At 36.5% G+C, this 15,454-nt stretch overlaps 1 protein-coding gene across 3 annotated transcripts in view; it reads left to right on the top strand.

Moving 5' to 3' along the window:
• The window catches only part of EPRS (glutamyl-prolyl-tRNA synthetase), a 37,406-nt gene extending 22,652 nt beyond the window's left edge, over window positions 1–14,754 (top strand). For 2 of the 3 annotated variants that reach the window (XM_021392975.1, XM_021392976.1), the window contains 15 exons: window positions 289–537; window positions 1,323–1,553; window positions 1,900–2,165; window positions 3,347–3,398; window positions 4,208–4,417; window positions 4,540–4,612; window positions 5,421–5,500; window positions 5,852–5,953; window positions 6,591–6,746; window positions 6,861–7,058; window positions 7,417–7,590; window positions 10,332–10,492; window positions 11,393–11,471; window positions 14,052–14,116; window positions 14,384–14,754. In XM_021392975.1, the coding sequence (XP_021248650.1) occupies window positions 289–537; window positions 1,323–1,553; window positions 1,900–2,165; window positions 3,347–3,398; window positions 4,208–4,417; window positions 4,540–4,612; window positions 5,421–5,500; window positions 5,852–5,953; window positions 6,591–6,746; window positions 6,861–7,058; window positions 7,417–7,590; window positions 10,332–10,492; window positions 11,393–11,471; window positions 14,052–14,116; window positions 14,384–14,534 (2,247 nt within the window). In that variant the 3' untranslated portion in view covers window positions 14,535–14,754. The remainder of the gene's footprint in view (window positions 1–288; window positions 538–1,322; window positions 1,554–1,899; window positions 2,166–3,346; window positions 3,399–4,207; window positions 4,418–4,539; window positions 4,613–5,420; window positions 5,501–5,851; window positions 5,954–6,590; window positions 6,747–6,860; window positions 7,059–7,416; window positions 7,591–10,331; window positions 10,493–11,392; window positions 11,472–14,051; window positions 14,117–14,383) is intronic. The other variant, XM_021392977.1, reaches the window with a different exon arrangement.

Raw genomic sequence — 15,454 nt, forward strand, 5'->3', positions numbered from 1 at the left:
TGCATGGAACTAAGCTGCTTAAATGGAGAACTTTCATGGCTCAGAATTCAGCTCTTATATATACTGCCTGATTAGGTCCTATAACGTGCGGCTCATAGGTGTTCAGGCTAGAAAGTTTTACAACAGAACTCAGTAATGACACAGCTGCTAGCGTGTTGGCTCTAGAATTTGTATTACAACAGCTATGTTCGTGTGGTAGTAAGGGTTAGGTTGCCTTAGCTAGTGTGTGTCATCTGTATTGTTTGTCTTTATCTGCAGCTGCTTTTTTTCCCATTTTTTTTGCTTCAGGAACAAGTAGATGAAGCTGTGAAAGTTCTTTTAAATCTGAAAGCAAAATATAAACAAACGACAGGTCAAGAGTACAAGCCTGGAAATCCACCTTCAGCTCCTCCCTGTGTGTCTTCTGCTACACCTCCATCTTCTGTATGCTGCAATAACTTGGGGCCTTGTAGCTTAGTGGATGCCAAAGCACTTTATGATAATGTAGCTGAACAAGGGGAAGTGGTACGAAGACTCAAAGCAGAGAAAGCTTCCAAGGTACTATAGTGAATTGAGAGTAGTTAGTTGCTGTTCCTACCAAATCTTGCCACTGGGGGGAAGTCTTTCACCAAGTACCAACGGCCTAGTGTCCTGCTCAGAGCTTCGCCATCAAACTTGCGTGGTCTGGTAATGCCACACAAGTTTGTTCTGATGCTGGATGCTTTCCTGACTCTGAGATATATCTAAATTCTACTGATACAAAAAGTCAAACTAACCTCTGACATCTAGATGAATTGACACAAGCATGGTAGTTGTCTATCCTGCAGAATTTTTTAATATGTTTTACTTTTTCTTGCTGTGTTTGTAACAGGTGAAGATAAAAGTATCTAGTGTAGTGCAACAATAGCAAGGCTTTCCAGAGCTTGACAAATTCAGTGATAGCAGGGGAGAAGAACAGGAAACAAACAATGTTTATGGGAATTGTTTCTGTTCCCCTTCCCCACTGCCCCCCCTTTATATTACTACATTGTAAAAGTGTTTCCTTTGTGATTTTTTTTTTTTAAATGTCCTTTTCTGAAACAGCTTATGTTCTTCAGTGTAGATTCTGCTGCAGTTATTAACAGGTTGTAGCTGGCTGGGTGGGGTAGGAGAAACATTCTGGTACGGTGTGATAACACTCAAACAAACACTTCTGTTGCTTAGAGGAGAGCTGCTGAGTCCTTCCTTAAGTACAAAGCACTTATTTTATTGCTAGCTGGAGGTTTTATTTTCTTAGCCTGAAAATCAATGCTTCTTCTCAATTCTGTATTTAATTCTCATTTTGCTGTTTATCCTCCACACAGGATGAAATAGATGAAGCAGTGAAACTCCTCCTTTCTCTAAAAGCTGACTATAAGGAAAAGACTGGACAGGACTACAAGCCCGGACATCCACCAGTAGCTCAGGGTGCTTTGCCTCAAGCATCAAATACAGTACCAAGTGGTCCTGACACAACTGAAGCTAAAGCACTGTTTAACAAAGTAGCTCTTCAAGGAGATGAAGTTAGAAAATTGAAAGCAGAAAAAGCAGAAAAGGTAAAAAATAATAATAATAATAATAATAACAATAATAAAAAAACTGTAATACAAAATGCAGTGCATGTATTTAAACCTGAAAATTTCAAATTTAAGTCTAAAATTTCATTTCAAGTGTGATTATAGGCAGCATTTGAATTCTGATATCTGAAATGTACTTTTAAAATTGTTCCTGTCAGACATGATCCTTAATATGTTAAAACCTGTAAGTATTGACTTTTCTTGAGGTTTTTCCCCAACACTGTTTGGAAGTCTATAATGCCATATCATAGCTCCATTTTATTCTTTTGATGGAGCCATTTTATTCCTGTGATTTCTGTGTAAATTTCATCTTTTGTTCTTCAAGGAAAAGATAGATGCAGCTGTTAAAGAGCTTCTTCAGCTGAAGGCCCAATATAAGTCTGTTGCAGGAGTTGACTATAAACCTGTTTCTGCTAGTAGTGCTGATGACAAAGACAAAAGGAAGAAAGAGAAAGAAAACAAGTCAGAAAAGCAGTGTAAGCAACAGAAACAAAATGATGGACCAAAAAAAGAGCCTTTGCAAGGACAGAGTGGTAATGAGCTCTCTTCAAATGGGCCAGGAGAGGGTCAAGGCCCTAAGAAACAAACCAGGTAAAGATTAGATCTTTAATCTATTTGCTAAAAACCTGCACTGTTTACCTCCTTTCAGACTTTAGAGTTTTGCAAGTTTCTCATTTCACTTGAAAGCATGAATGATTACAAAATAATTGTTTGTATTCAGCATCAAGCAAAAGCAAGTTCCTGAAGTTTATTTAGTGTCTGTTTCACCTCAGTATCCTACTGAGAACTCTACCTCACCTGTAGAAAGCACAGGGCAATGTGCACAGCCTGTTACTGTGGTTCAGCTGTCACTGGGAACTTGCTGTGTTTCATTATTTGCTTCTGCAAATGTGCTGCTGTATCTTCCACGCTATAAGCCTTGGGGGGAAAAAAAAACAAAACCTTGTGCTTTTTTTTTTTTTTTTAACTTATATAAGGGTTTCCGAAGTATTTACTATGTGTACCTTGAGAAGTATGTAACCCAGAGCAAGGCACTCTGGATGCTAATGGTGGAACTCTCCAGTGATGGTTGCTGTGTATTCCCTCTTCTGCTCCCATGCTGAAAGTTCAAAGGTTTTTTCACAGCATGTATTATGCAACACTACCTGTTTTCTATTTCAGATTTATAGTTTAGGGTTCAACGTCTCTAGTATTACAGCTAGAGATATGGTTATTTTTTGTAGAAATTATGCTGGAGAAATGTATTTTTCACCCTTAAACTTCTCTCTTCATGAAGAAATGCAAACTGCTTTTATCTATTGTTATTTGAGATTGGGTAAGAAATAAAAAGAAATTAAAAAAAAAAAGCAAAAAAACCTCACAAACTAACAAACAAGAAAAAACAGAATAAAACAGTTAGTTTTATGTTCTTATTGGAGATGCTTGGGTTCTTTAGTGCATCGTTATGAGAAACTTTAATGCAATCCTGATGAGAATTAGAAGGGTTTGAACAGTGAAAAAGAAACAGATCTGTTTTTGTAAAATATTCTTGTTATGCCAGGTGAGGAACTACTAGCAATTCATACTAACCAATTCATATCTGAACTGTCAGGAGGAAAAAAAAAAAATTGGGAAAAGTCGGCATTATGAAGCAAAATTGAAACATTTTGTTCCCTGCCCCTTCCTTCTGCCCACTTCAGGTCCATTCCCCACTCCGAACTTTAAAAAGAAAGGTTAAGATAAATTTTTCTGCTAAATGGTGGCTCAAATCTGGTTGTTTTCTAATACCGTAGGCTGGGTCTAGAAGCTAAAAAAGAAGAAAATCTTGCTGATTGGTTCTCTCAGGTAAGTGCACACCAGTGTTAATTAAAGAATTACTTCATCCTCTTATAAATCAAGATCTGCTTTGGCTTTATATCTTATCTAGTATTTCAATACAAATCAAAATACCTACTCTTGTGTTCTTGTCATTGTCTTAAATAGAAGAGCATAGATTGAAGAGCTGAATAAATCAAGGTAGCTGTTCTTGGGGAAACAAACAACAAAAACCCCAATCTGGTGTGTCAACCGTTTCATGCTTCCCACTATATTTGTATGTGTGTTTCCCTATTTTGTGTGGGTGCTATAGTGCACAAGACTTTATTGAAGTGATAGCCAAAAGTTATCATCTGTTGGTACTGAAGGAGTTTGGCTCACAAGGTATGAAATGACCAGAACAGAGATGACTTGTTTAGATTACATAGTTTATGAAAGATTGGAAATAGGTATCAGTGCCGTATATTATCTCTTACTACTACTACTACAATTTTTGCATGTACCCAAAGGAATAAAAAAATGCTTTTTGGTGTGAGCTAAAGAAGGTTCTTACAGAAGCACAGCTGTTTGGTTCTTGTTTGGAAATTTTGTTCCTATCTCTTACTTAGATTCATGAAATTCATTTTCTGAGTTTGTTATTCATATTTGTTATTTAACTTAATGTTCCTGCTTAAACTTCTCTCACAGGTAACAAAAGCGACCTCTGTGGCTAACTTTGCTGAAGTTTGAGCACAAATACTTTTAAATAGGACACTTTTCTTGAGTTGCATGCCATAGGCTTGAATTATTGAATATCCTTTCTGTATGAGATTGAAACTTCCGTTTCTAATTTTTGAAAGGTGATCACAAAAGCAGAGATGATTGAATACTACGATGTGAGTGGCTGTTACGTTCTTCGTCCTTGGGCTTATGCCATTTGGGAAGCTATCAAGAACTTCTTTGATGCTGAGATCAAGAAACTTGGAGTGGAAAACTGCTACTTCCCCATGTTTGTGTCCCAGGCTGCACTAGAGAAAGAGAAGAGTCATATTGCTGATTTTGCCCCTGAGGTATGCTTCATAGCTTTAATATGAGTATAAGAAAACCCAACCCGTTAGTCTTCAGCTGGGCATGAGAGTAGGTTTTCTTCAAACTCGTTTGATTCCCTTTTATTTATTTATTTTTCCTTTAGGTTGCTTGGGTCACAAGATCGGGGAAAACAGATCTCGCTGAACCAATTGCTGTACGTCCCACAAGTGAAACAGGTAGACTTCTTGTCATGCAGTTCAGCTGTAAAGGAAACAGTTATAGGTACAGCAAAGGTTGTAAACAAGAGTCCTTTCTGGAAAGTGGAAACTCGTCTTTTGCAATGTTTTCTTTAAGTCCTTACCATGCTTCCTAAATTCTGGTGCCACTTACAGCAAATGCCACAGACAGTACTAATTCCTTTCCATGGACTTCTCTTAAAAAAATCCTGGGGTGTAAATTTTCATCAATGTCCTGAAGACCTGCTGACTTTGACTGAGCAAAACATGTTCTGTTTTTTTTTTTAAAAAAGTATTTTTGTAAATAAAATTCTTCATCTCATAATTCACTTCAGTTTTGAATATTCTTTGACTACAGTTGTGAAACTTGATTTTACTACAATTTCTTTTAAGTAACTGATACAAACATTTTAAGACTTAATGCTGGATGAAGTTTTAAGCGAGTCAAGCCTGATACAGTATCCTGAAATCTTGATGTCAGTGAATTTTTATTGGAGAATGTGGATGTACTTGCATACTATAAGCCAGTGACTCAACCGGAGTGTCATTAGACAGTTAAGCTTTGGATTGATTGCACTTTGATCCACATCCCACATAAGAACAAGCAAGGTATTTTCTAACAAAACAGGATAAAATGAAAATACCTCTTTCACTGAAAATGTATGTTAAATACGTTTTAAAGAGAACTATTGCATAAAAGCGTCTTTCTCACAGTAGAGAATATTGTTTATGTGTAGCAAAGAGAAAGTTTTGTTCTAAAGTGACTGCGTTATGTAGAGAACCCAAACTGCTTTCTTTCTTTTCACAGTTATGTATCCTGCCTATGCAAAGTGGGTGCAGTCCCACAGAGATCTTCCTATCAAGCTTAATCAGTGGTGCAATGTTGTGGTATGTCAGCATATGATTTCTAACAGAAGTGATTTATTGTAAGTGCACTGTAGGTCATTTATCCCGTGTGGATATGGCCTGATGATACTAAGCACGGCACATTCTTCATGGCAGAAGTATGAATGTGGTTTATGTGATTTTATTTTTCCTTACTTCTTAATGAAACTTATTGCTAATGTGTATTGTTGATGGTAATGTGTAAGTATGAATCTGTAAATAGTTCTCTTTTTAGTTTTATTCAGAATTTTTGAGCTTAAAGTTAAAAGGTTACTTTATTTTTAATAAATAATTTGAGACTTTAGTGCTAATTTTGGCACTTATTTTCTTTTTCTTGTTGTGTTTTGTTTCCAGCGTTGGGAGTTCAAACATCCTCAGCCTTTCCTTCGCACTCGCGAGTTCCTTTGGCAAGAGGGTCACACAGCATTTGCAACATATGAAGAAGCTGCAGAGGAAGTAATGAAACAAATGTGTTTTTGCTTTCAGAAAGTTACCTTACTCCATAGCAATGAAAGCAAATCTTTTTAACTAGGGCTAGATGAAAATCAGTCTCCTTCTCTTTGAGAACCCTTGTGAAAAAAGTCGAGTGTGCTAGAACCTTTGTTTTTTCTCAGATGTAACCTATTTGTGGGCCTTTTGTATTTTCAAACAGTATGACAAGTTTAAAGAGTGTGATCTTTATATAGAATTCTTATTTTCCTTAAAAAGCAAATTAGTTCACTTGCTAGTTGCTAAAAATTTTAACATCTAAAGACAGGCTTCATTCAATATCGTGACGTATCCTTAGCAGTTGTTCAAACTTTAACATGGAGACTAAAAGTCAGTATAACCACTGGGTTGGCTTTTTGGCATGAGTCTTCTTGTTTTCTCTCTCAGTCTATAGTTGTGATCTGATTCACTGAAAAAAAGAGACAGAATTCAAAGCAGTGGAAGAAAGCCTTTTTTTTTGTTTAAATCATAATCTTGAGGAAAATATTGCATTTTGGGGGTTTTATGTATTGTATTTTTTGCTAATGTTCTGGGAATAAAAATATGTCTGGATTTAGCAAATGCAAAATACTGAGTAATTCCTAAAGCAGTTTGTTGGTTGTAGGTGATGCAGATACTTGATCTTTATGCTCAAGTGTATGAAGATCTCCTAGCAATACCTGTTGTGAAAGGAAGGAAGACAGAAAAGGAGAAATTTGCTGGGGGTGACTATACAACAACTGTAGAGGCGTTTATATCAGCCAGTGGAAGAGCTATCCAGGTATTTGTCTAATAGATTATTTTAAAATTATTTTCCAGTAGAAACAGCAAAGTGATGAAAGCTCTAAATTTGTTAAGTTTAACCAGCAGAATTTTCTGTGTGCAACAATTTCAGGGTGCAACATCACATCACCTAGGGCAGAATTTCTCGAAGATGTTTGAAATCATGTTTGAAGATCCCAAGAAACCAGGAGAAAAACAGTATGCATATCAGAATTCCTGGGGCATTACAACTCGAACTATTGGTGTAATGACAATGATTCATGGAGATAATATGGGATTGGTGCTCCCACCTCGAGTAGCTTGTGTTCAGGTGTGTAGAAATTGTTCACAATATGCCTTTAACTACTTTTTTTTTTTTTCATTTTCTGTCTCGGAATTCATGGGGTTTTCATATTGGGAACTGAAAATATTTTAACATAGGATGGGAGCTGTCTAATTAGAGAACATTCTGTATGAAGTTAATACACCTTCTTAAGGTGCTTTTGATGAACAAGCTCCCTTTAATAGTCCATCAGTTGAAAATAATTGTATCATTTGGACAAATGGGGAAATGTATTCCTTCTGAGATCATGAAAGAAATTACTGGGCCACAGTATTTGTTTAAGCTTATAAAAAAATTAGCTCCTAGTTATTATAGAATGTGAAATACCTGTCATGTTACATTGCAGGTTGTAATTATTCCCTGTGGGATCACAAATACCCTTTCTGAAGAGGACAAAGAGGCTTTATTGAAGAAATGTAATGAGTATCATAAAAGGCTGCTTAGTGCTAATGTCCGTGTACGTGCTGATTTAAGAGACAACTATTCACCTGGCTGGAAGTTCAATCATTGGGAACTTAAGGTATGTTTTTTCCTAGAGGGTATTTCAAAGCTCATATATGGGGCACATATGCGTGCCTTGTATTCTGAAAGTAAATGTTGTTTTTTTAAAGGAAGAATTACTCCCTGATAATCAGTGGTCACCTCTACGTCATGCTCTTGCGTCCTGGAAGGCCAACAGTATCCTGGACTGCATCAAAAGAGAGGTGGCCAGCAGGGCAAGAGAGGTGATTGTTCCCCTCTGCTCTGCTCTTGTGAGGCCCGATGTGCAGTATTGTGTCCAGACCTGAGGCCCACAGTACAGGAGTGATGTGGAGGGCCAGGAAGATGATCAGAGGGCTTGAGCACCTCTGCTATGAAGAAGGGCTGAGGGAGCTGGGCTTGTTCAGCCTGGAGAAGGTTCTGGGGAGACCTCATTGTGGCCTTCCACTACCTGAAGGGAGCTTACAAGCAGGAGGGGGACCGACTTTTCACATGGTCTGATAGTGACAGGGCAAGGTAGAATGGCTTTAAACTAAAAGAGGGGAGATTTAGGTTAGATATTAGGAAGAAATTCTTTACTCAGAGGGTGGTGAGGTGTTGGCACAGCTGCCCAGAGAGGTTCTGGATGCCCCATCCCTGAAGGTTTTCAAGGCCAGGTTGGATGGGGCCCTGGGCAGCCTGAGCTGGTGAGTGGCAGCCCTGCCCATGGCAGTGGGGTGGGAACAAGATGATCTTTAAGGTCCTCTCCAACATTAGCCATTCTATGATTTGGGTATTCTACTTACTAATAAATGAAGAAGAGGTGCTTTCTGATACTTGCTGTTTGCTAGGATGTGCATGTTATTAGCAGATTCTGAACTCGCAAGTCTTTGACTTACATACCTAGAAAATCAACTGTGTATTTAAAAATCTGTATTAAGTGATTCCAGGGTCACAACAGTATGTTGTTTGCACACAAGGGAACAGGGAAGGTAAACCTGTATAGCTGTAACAAAGGAAGGGGTGATTTTGTTGATTCAAAACACTCATGTTGCTTTTCGTATGTTAGTTGTTTGTTTTATCAGCTATAAGAGGCTTTTGTAAAATAAAAATAGCAGAACTGAATGAAACAACATTAATTAGAAAAGAACAACATATTGAGTGATGTCTGGAATTTGAAATTACTTGGAATATGTTCATCTTCAGTGTAAAATGATAGGAACTCCCTGAGTTGTCAAAAGTTCATGTTGTATTCAGGTTCTCTTTCCTTTGTGTAACCTCTAATGTTTTTTAAAATGGAGCTGTAACACCAGGAGACTAAGTACCAATTTAGGAGGCTTTTTAAAAATAAAACAGAATAAAAATCTTTTATTAAAAAGTCTAATAAAAATAATTACTAAGGAGGTGCAGCAGGATGCAGAATTGATGCTTTTTAAAAAATCGATGAAAATATCCTGCATAAGTCATTTATACATGCAGCCTTATATTTATATTGTAGTTAAATGTCATCAGTATATATATATATCTATATATACATATATGTATAAAATTATCTTGTGTTCCCCACACTCCCTGAATTTCATCCCTTTATGTCCCCCCCCCCCCCCCCAAAAAGGAACACAAACAAAACCCTAGTATTTTATCTTCTTGGCTTAAATTTTGACAGAACAAGAACAGGCAGAATATGCAGACTACATCTTTACACCAGCCACAGGCAAAGTGGGCTCATTTTACTGAGTACTGATAAGGAAGGACATTAGGGTTAAAAAAAAAAAAAAAAAAAAGACAAGAGTACTACAGTAATAAGTACAAAAATAAACTGGAAAGTATTTTACCTTATCTGCTTCTCAGCTTAGCAGATTTCTAATGTTATGTTACTTCTGAAGACAGCCGAGTCATTGGTATTTGTTTTACAATTTCAATTAAAATTAGAAAATGATATGGAAGCACTAAATACTTTCGGCTGAGTTTTGATTATGGAGACTATTTTTTTCTATATGCTGTAAATTAAAATGGTTGTCATGTTATTTGATACAGTTTAGAACAGCTTTTTCTGTAGCTTTGCAGGAGGAGTAGATAGATCCACCTTCAGATGGATTCCACTCCATTATCCATACTTTTTAGCATGAAGTATTTAAGGTATGGGGAATCATTTGGAGGCTATGAACTTGAAGAGATTTCTGAGCACAAAATTAGTAGAAAGCTTGGCTAAATGTCTGTACGATGTTCTTAGCTTTTAGCTTATTGTTGAGATTTCTTTCAGGAGGAATAAAACCACATGCACCTCTACTTGCTCTCTCATGAACTCTCTGCATACAGCTTATAATCCACATTAGCAGGATGTGAAGGAAAATATACGAGACTTGGTAGCCTCTTAAGCAAAGATTTCATTTTACTAGTCAGTTGTCTGTACACAGGAGATGAGAAATTACACAGCTCTTATCACTGAAGTTTATGAGGAATAAAAGCTCTAAAAATCAGGTTTGCACTATTTGGGGTAACTGAGTGTAGTAGCAGTGGTGTTTTAACAGTCTTGATATCACTTACGTGTTGGCACAGATGCAGTCTCCTAACTAGTGAAACATGACTGTAGCAAGATATGATGCACAAGTGAAGAGACTGTGGACGGGAAAGACAGAAATTCAAATATATTCCACTGCTTTTACTCATTTATTTCAAAGAAACTTAAATATGTAAAGGAGTTCCATACTAAGACTACTTTAAAACAAAATAAAGGAGAAAATTAACTCCTGTGAGAATTATGTACTCATTATAATTTCTTACTTTTATTTTTTCATGAAGGGTGTACCGGTCAGGGTTGAAGTGGGACCACGAGACATGAAGAGCCAACAATTTGTAGCTGTCAGAAGAGACACGGGACAGAAGCTGACCTTTTCAGAACACGAGGCAGAAGATAAACTGAAGCAGATTTTGGAGGAAATCCATGCTAACCTATACAAGAGGTAAATAGAGAAGTATAGAAATGGCTGTGTTAATCACAGATGTACTTTACACAGATGTACAGAATAATTTCCTCAATTTACTGATTCAGCTGTGCAGGTGCTCAACCCACCTTTCTGTTAGTGGTATTTCATTTTTCTGCCTCTGAAACTAACCTGCAGCAAGTAAGCTTCCTTTAGTTAATGAAACAGAATGCTAAAGGTTATGAACTTAAAAAAATAAATACTTCACTGAATTCTTAAATAGTTAACAGGATAATACATTGTACAGGATTCATTCTTGAAAGATGCTCTTGGTAGGGAATTTTGAAAGACACGAAGTTGACCAGTAGTTGAAGATCTGTTCTCAGAAGTGTATGTTAAGACCATATGTCCTATTGACTTTCATACGATTGTTTGCTCATAAGCAATGAAATGCTTTTGAATTTGTTGTTTGCAGTTATTTCATATGCCAAATCTCCTGCATGCTGGTCATTGCAGATGAGTTTTACTGCTGGAATATACTTTCTTTTGTGATGATCCAAGTTACTTACAAGAAAAATAAGTTTACTTATTCAAAATCTGAACAGCAGAATGCTTTTTAACTAAAATTGAAAGAAAATGTATCTCTGTAGTATTCATCCGTTTCTATCTACAGCTGGTCAATATTGAGCTGATGTGCAAAACAGTGTGAATTAGCATAGTAAAATACGCAGCAGCCTGCATAGCCCGTTAGCAATTAATCAAAATTTTATCTTTTTGGTAGCAGAACTGGTAGAAAAATGTAATATAATTGGGAAAATTTGAATGAATATATAGCTCCTCTTGTAACTTTTGTTTTGACTAACTCTGAAAACTTGGTTCTGCTGGCCAGTGAGGTTATGCGTATAAATCTAACTTGACTCCCCCCCTCTCCTTTTGTAGAGCTTCTGAAGACTTAAGAAGTCATATGGTGGTGGCCAATACAATGGAAGATTTTCAAAGAGAGCTTGATTCAGGAAAGGTAAGGAAACTTGCTTCATTTCAAAATCCTGGTAAATGTCTTCATCTGCTTTCTATCTCTAACAAATAATTGGAGGCTAGAAATTTCAAAGACTATAAACATACATACATACTGTTGTGGTTCATATGGAACTCTCCCCTGACAAGCAGATGGAAGGGTTTCCTGTGGAACTACACAAAGGAAGATTAGCTTTCCTAAAATTTTTGATACGTTTTCTTAATTTATTTATTTTTGTTGAAATACTGTATTTATTAAAAATTCTCGTGCTACTGTAAGAAGTGACAGAGTGTCCTGACGTAACCTGTATCACTGCAGTTTGATAATTTGTATTTAAAGTGTTCTATTTTTATTACTAAGTGCTTTTCAGAGAGATTAGTGCAAGTATTTTATTCCGATTACGATAAACTACTGTTACTATGCTAATGAAAAACAGTGAAAAACACTTGTCAAGTCTTGTAATAGTGTCTAAGTTAAGAGTCTAAAGTACGTGCTATTTTTGTCAAAGATTTGCCTTTATGATCTGGGTAGAAGCCATTGGGTTCATTTAGAATTGCTGGGAGTCAGTACCCACCTTAGAATGATACATAAAATAGGAGGCAGTACTTTCAGAGCAGCCCTTGTATTCAGGTAGTAGAAGCCTCAGAATGAATCATTAAGGCTGTGTATTTTACGGAGAGTTCTCAACAGCGTACCAATTAGATCTAGTCTGAAAATTTCAGAATTTCACATGGAAAACGCTAGCAGGTCATAAACCCAGTTACTTCTGTTTACTTCAGATATAGTTGTATAAGTTAATCTTAGCCTTGACAATCCATCACACTCTTTTATTGCTTCTTCTATTGCACTTGAATCCAATTTATAACAAGTTTTGGAGGACTGATTGTGTACTTCAGAGGAGGGACTGATTTTAGCATGCTGATTGAGTTGAGGATATAGGGTTGTTGTGTGTGTTTTGTTTTTTTTAAGACATTCTTATGCATAGATAATAATAGATAGTAGTAGTGTTGCCTAATGTTCCTTTACAAAACTAAATACAAGTGTGAAATATTCTGTTTCCAAATAGTTTGAGGTTTTTCCTGCTGACTGCAAAGTATAATTTCCTCACGCAGCTCTCTGTAAAGCATCTGATGATTCTGTAGGTAGATTTAAAGACTAAAAATCTTTAGCCTTTGCTTAACAAATAATTCTGATCTATACTGGTGTTTAAATAGTACTACTGCTCTTGCGTGTTGTGACTTCAGGATGTGCCATTATCTATCTTTCACTTTTTGAAATAAGCACTGCTTGAAACCGTACTTGTCTGTCTTCAAGACAAAGAAACAGTCAAGGAAAACATAAACTTACTTGTAAAAATTATTAAAATGGAGAGTCCAGTTCATTGCAAGAGCAAGAACGCGATGTGAAATTAATTCTAAAAGATAATAATTTACGTACATGTAAAAAGTATAGGTTTGAATGCTATATGTCCCCCCTTTTTTCCCCACCTACTGCAGATAATCTCAAATGATCCTGTAAAATGTGAGCTCTTCAGTGGGCAGTACTGGGTTTCACGTACAGCTAGATTCTAGAGAAGGATTTGCACTTTTTGTTCAATATAGTTTAAATATAGTTTAATACATAGTGAAACTTGGACATATGAACAAATAAACTCCAAGTTGAAGATGCTTACACCATTTTAGTACTTAGGTTCCAGAAGTTTATTCTAATCACCATAAACGTATGAATGGAGAAAACTGAGTTACATTATTTTATGACTTTCTGTCTACCTATAGATGTTTTATGGACCGTATCTTATGGCATATGTATTCTGTAATTTCTTTAAATTATACCACTAGCACTGGGTGTGGTTTAAGAAGAAAATCTGTAAGCCAATCTACTCCTGCTTGATTCCTGTTACTCCTTTGCCCTGACTGTAACTGAAATGTAGTCTGTTAGCTCTTCAAAAATATGGGCTGCTTCTGTGTTCTTTTAAGCTGCATGCGAAGTTCAGTTCAAGCTGTAAGAATATATACTTAAACTTTCAGTGCAGATGGAGAATTTTGCACTAGGTATGTAACTGGAAATTATGCACCTCTTTTTCTCTACAAGAAAAATGTGCTCGTTTTATCTTTAAATATGCATCTGTCTTGCTCAGAAAATATGAAAGATCGTAGTACTGGAATTAAACTGGGAAGGCGCCGTCTTGTACTATGTAACCAAATGTTTGTTGTGCAGTTGGAAAAGTTTAAACTTTTCCCTAAAAATGGAATATTTCCAGGAGAAAACAATATTTATTCTTTTCACAGATAGAAGATGTGTTGGGTTTAAAAGGAAAAAAAATTAGCACCCTGTCTTGATTTAAATTCTGTGTCGTGTTTTTGTGGATCTCTTCACGCAGCCTGGTGGAGAGATGACAGTGCTTATGTATTTCCCTATTGAGAAAAGGCTATTAAAACTTAATTATAGCAATCAGAAATGTTCCTACTTTGTACTCACATGAGATCTTAAGGTTTAGGATTGTTCCAGAGACAAGGAGGAGTTATTTTGTAGATATATAACTGATTTTTTTTTTCACCACTCCTTTGCTCCTTTCCATTTCAGATTGTGCAAATCCCTTTTTGTGGGGAAAGTGAGTGTGAGGATTGGATCAAGAAGACCACTGCCAGGTAAAATATAAAGGAACTGGAGAGCATCTACTGAAATCAAAATAAAGATGTTTGAATGTAAGACAGTATGTAGGATACCTGTAGATATGACAGAAATGTACAGTCTTCACCCTTGACCCTTGCTGCCCTGTATGATTCAGCATATTTAATCCCTTAGTTTTGACACTTTCAGACTAGTTAGTGTGCATTTGAGATTTTATGCATGATACACTTTGCGTCTTTGCTTTCTAATCAGTGTTCTTATTTATGAATGTGCTTTTATTTCAGAGATCAAGATCTTGAGCCTGGTGCCCCCTCCATGGGAGCAAAAAGTCTTTGCATACCTTTCCAGCCTCTCCGTGAGCTACAGAGCGGGGCAAAATGTGTCTGTGGCAAGAACCCTGCCAAGTTTTACACCCTCTTTGGCCGTAGTTACTAAACTGCTAATGGAAGCACCTTCTCCTTTATCTGTGAATTGAACTTTTTTTTAATAAGACTGAAATAGGCCCCAAACGTAATCAGTTTTGCGACTTTTTAGATAATCCAAAAAAAACAAAGCCATAAACCATAAACACCCCCGATGTCAGTCTTAGACTAGCAGTACTTCGCAGACTTTTCTGTAAACACCTCTAATAATAAACATGTACTATGAGCTGTAATGTGCTTTTGTTTTCTTCTGTGTTGCTGAGTGGAGGAGACAGAATACACCTTGCTCGTGTCTTTTATTTCATTTTTAGTTCCTGTTTTTTCTTGTACTCTACGGGAACGTGCCTAAAAGATTGGAGAGAATGTCATAAACACTCCAGTACAGTTCCTACATAAAACTTCTTAGATAAGACATCTGCTTTTAATTTTGCCTTCAAAGCTTGTCAGTTTTTCGATTTTTAGTGTAGACTTGCTGTTAACTTTTAGGCAAGATGAATTCTACTCTTTTTGAAAACTCCCTTTTGAGCCAGGTGTTTCAAGGAATATATTCATCCCATTGTGAAACACATTTGAAAGCCTGTCTTTAATTAAATGCCACGTTGTTAGTGAGATGTAGGTGAATGACTTTGCAAAGGTCTGTTTCTCTTATCTTACAAGCTGGCATTTATAGCTGTCTCACAGTGATACTGCAATGAGTAGTGTATAGGCTATCTGAAAAGGTATTTTCAGTGCTAAAGATTTTAGACAGTGGTTCTGTTTATTACAAGCTTCTTAAAGTCCTTTTTCTTTTTCACTTACTACGTGTTGCTTCGGCAGAGAAGGCTGCATGTTGCGGAGGTATGTTGGGGGGGAAAATAGTATAGGATTGGCTTAAAAAAAAAAAAAGTCTTGGCAATACACAAAATGGTAACATTTGCATGGCACGTGTTTAAC

The sequence above is a fragment of the Numida meleagris genome, chromosome 3 (assembly GCF_002078875.1).
Source record: "Numida meleagris isolate 19003 breed g44 Domestic line chromosome 3, NumMel1.0, whole genome shotgun sequence".
NCBI classification, from domain to species: Eukaryota; Metazoa; Chordata; class Aves; order Galliformes; family Numididae; genus Numida; species Numida meleagris.